This window comes from Fonsecaea pedrosoi, assembly GCF_000835455.1.
Source record: "Fonsecaea pedrosoi CBS 271.37 unplaced genomic scaffold supercont1.7, whole genome shotgun sequence".
Taxonomy (NCBI): Eukaryota; Fungi; Ascomycota; class Eurotiomycetes; order Chaetothyriales; family Herpotrichiellaceae; genus Fonsecaea; species Fonsecaea pedrosoi.
In genome coordinates, this window is record NW_013550609.1 from 2,302,446 (window position 1) to 2,304,836 (window position 2,391).

The 2,391-nt window shown below is 55.1% G+C and overlaps 1 protein-coding gene across 1 annotated transcript; it reads left to right on the forward strand.

Moving 5' to 3' along the window:
- Positions 1-565: 565 nt before the first annotated feature.
- Positions 566-2,074, forward strand: Z517_10888 (uncharacterized protein; the record flags this gene model as incomplete). The annotated part of the gene is made up of 1 exon (XM_013424497.1): positions 566-2,074. One exon carries the CDS (start codon positions 566-568, stop codon positions 2,072-2,074), a length of 1,509 nt encoding a protein of 502 aa, XP_013279951.1.
- Between the last annotated feature and the right edge of the window lie 317 nt (positions 2,075-2,391).

A 2,391-nucleotide genomic window follows, 5' to 3' on the forward strand; every position in this document is an offset into this window, starting at 1 on the left:
TCAGAGTCTTCCAAGTTCTCAGAGTCTTCCAAGTTCTCAGAGTCTTCCAAGTTCATGTATCTCGATATTTCCACTGATTCAGCATGACGTTTGTGAAGGGACTTCTAGTAAAAGTGTGCTTTTCACACCACTGCTTCTCTTGTATGTACCTCTTGACGTTTGGAGAGACTACATCGACTATGCTTCCGTGGTGGGATGATTGGGTTTCTACAGTGTATAACATCATAGCACCTTCTATTCCGCTAATGAAGTCAGTGGCTGGGGCATAAGACCATGTCGCATTTGGACCGGGAATTTTTGTAGCTGCGATTGAATCACTTTACCAGATGAGTCGCTGAGTTCGCTCTGATCAAGGGAGAGATCTGCTAAGTACGTAGCCTCGTGCAAAACATCAGTCACTGCTCGGCTTGGCAAGGCTGTGCGACAATGACTTGGTTGCCACCAATAACGTCACATGGTTCGAGTCATTTGCTGTTGCCAGCGCACCTTCTACAAGGCACTGTTCATGAATCTGTCGCCGCACATCAAGGTGCCTTCTTCGGATGTCTCGTGAGATTACGACTTCATGGCAACTTCACAAGCCAGCCAGGCCCTCATTAGAAGGTCAGCTGCGGACGATGTCGCCCTTATGCCCCCGCCCCCCTTCAAGCGGATAAAAAGGCCACCAAAAGTTCTGGACGAGGATGAATATACCCAAGCGTTATCCGACATCATCGCCCGCGACTACTTCCCCGGTCTGCTCGAAAGCCAGGCTCAACACGAGTACCTGGCCGCGCTGGACTCTGGAAATGAAGCTTGGATTGTGGAGGCGGCGCAGAAATTGAGACAGGCAGCAGCGCCGGGAACGGGCAGCAAGAGAAGGTCAGCGCGGAACACTCGGTTTAACAGGACCCCTTTAGCAACGCCCCAAGTGGCGGAAGATACGCCGGTTGGGTACACCGGGAGTGAGACCCCCGTCACGGTCGCCGGGACAGAGGTTGAAGAGGTAGGAGAGGAGTCACGAACGCAACCACTGGACACATCGAAATACTCGCTGGGTTCTTTCCAGGCGAAATACACGTCCGAGGACAATGAATCATTCAACACTCTGCTCGACAAACAAAATCAAAAGCGCCGTGAAAAGCACGCCCACCTCTGGACCCAAGATCAACGACTCCTCTCTGGCCGACAAATCGCGTACCGTGCCCGCGAAGCCCGACTCCTCAAGGAGCGCCAAGAGGATGAAGCGGCGGGAAAATCTCTGGTGCCTATAACGACGGGGGCGACAGATGCCCGCCTCGCGAAACCGGACTCCTGGAAAATCAACCGGCCCGACAACACTCTGATGTTCAATGCGACCTCCGTGGACGAGGACGGGCTACAGACGGTGCAGGAGGTCAAGGAGCAAATCTCCAAGGCCGGGCCAAAACACGTCGTCCACGCAAATACACGATTCCCGCCGATGCAGTACGTCGACGAACCCGGGCCCGTGCCTCCTTCCCCGTCCCTCAACACGGAAATCATTGCGCAACGGACCACCCGCGGGATGCAGCGAGGGGACGGGGATTCTGCGACGACTACCGACTTCCCCGGAAGCGAAACTCCGCGTGTCAACGGCTACGCGTTCGTGGAGGAAGACGAGCCCGAAAACCTTGGTCAGGGGACCGAATCTTCGGCCCCCAGTTATCGCGACCTCTTGGCCGGCCAGGTCGGCGACGGCACGCCCAACCCGTTCAAGATCAGCGAGATCCGGAAGAGAGAGGATCTGCATCTGCGCATATTGGAGAAGCAGGCGAGGAGGAAGCGGGAGCGTGAGCGTGAGACGATAAAAACGCCGGGACCGGCCAACTCTCTGTTTGGGGTCGGCGGGAAAACGCCCTCCACGGCGACAGGCGGCGGCGGCGGCAACATGACCCCGGCGGCGAGACGTCTGATGGAGAAGCTGGGAGGCAAGACACCCATGAGAGCCGGCCTCGGGCTCGAGAGCAGTGGAATCGAGGGAGTCGACGCAAAGGACATGTGGACTCCTGGACGGACTCCGCGGAGGCGCCATACTGCTCATTCTCATCCTCATCCTCATCATGCTGGAAAGTGAAAATTTTGTGGACCAGCTTGTCTCCCCTCCACGGCGTGCGGTTTGCGGTGCTGTGCGGTGTGTATACGACGAGTACCTACTAGGTACCTCCTAGGTACTAGGTACCAGGTACTACGGTAGGTAAGAAGTCAAAGTATAACCTACCTCAAATTTAACATGGTCGTCTTGCGCTCGCTCAGCTCATGCCCAATCCCATGTCCATCCATGGACCAAATAATCATATACCACACCATACCACACCATGATACACCATAATACACCATAATACACCACACCACACCATACTTACACCATACTTACACCATACTTACACCATA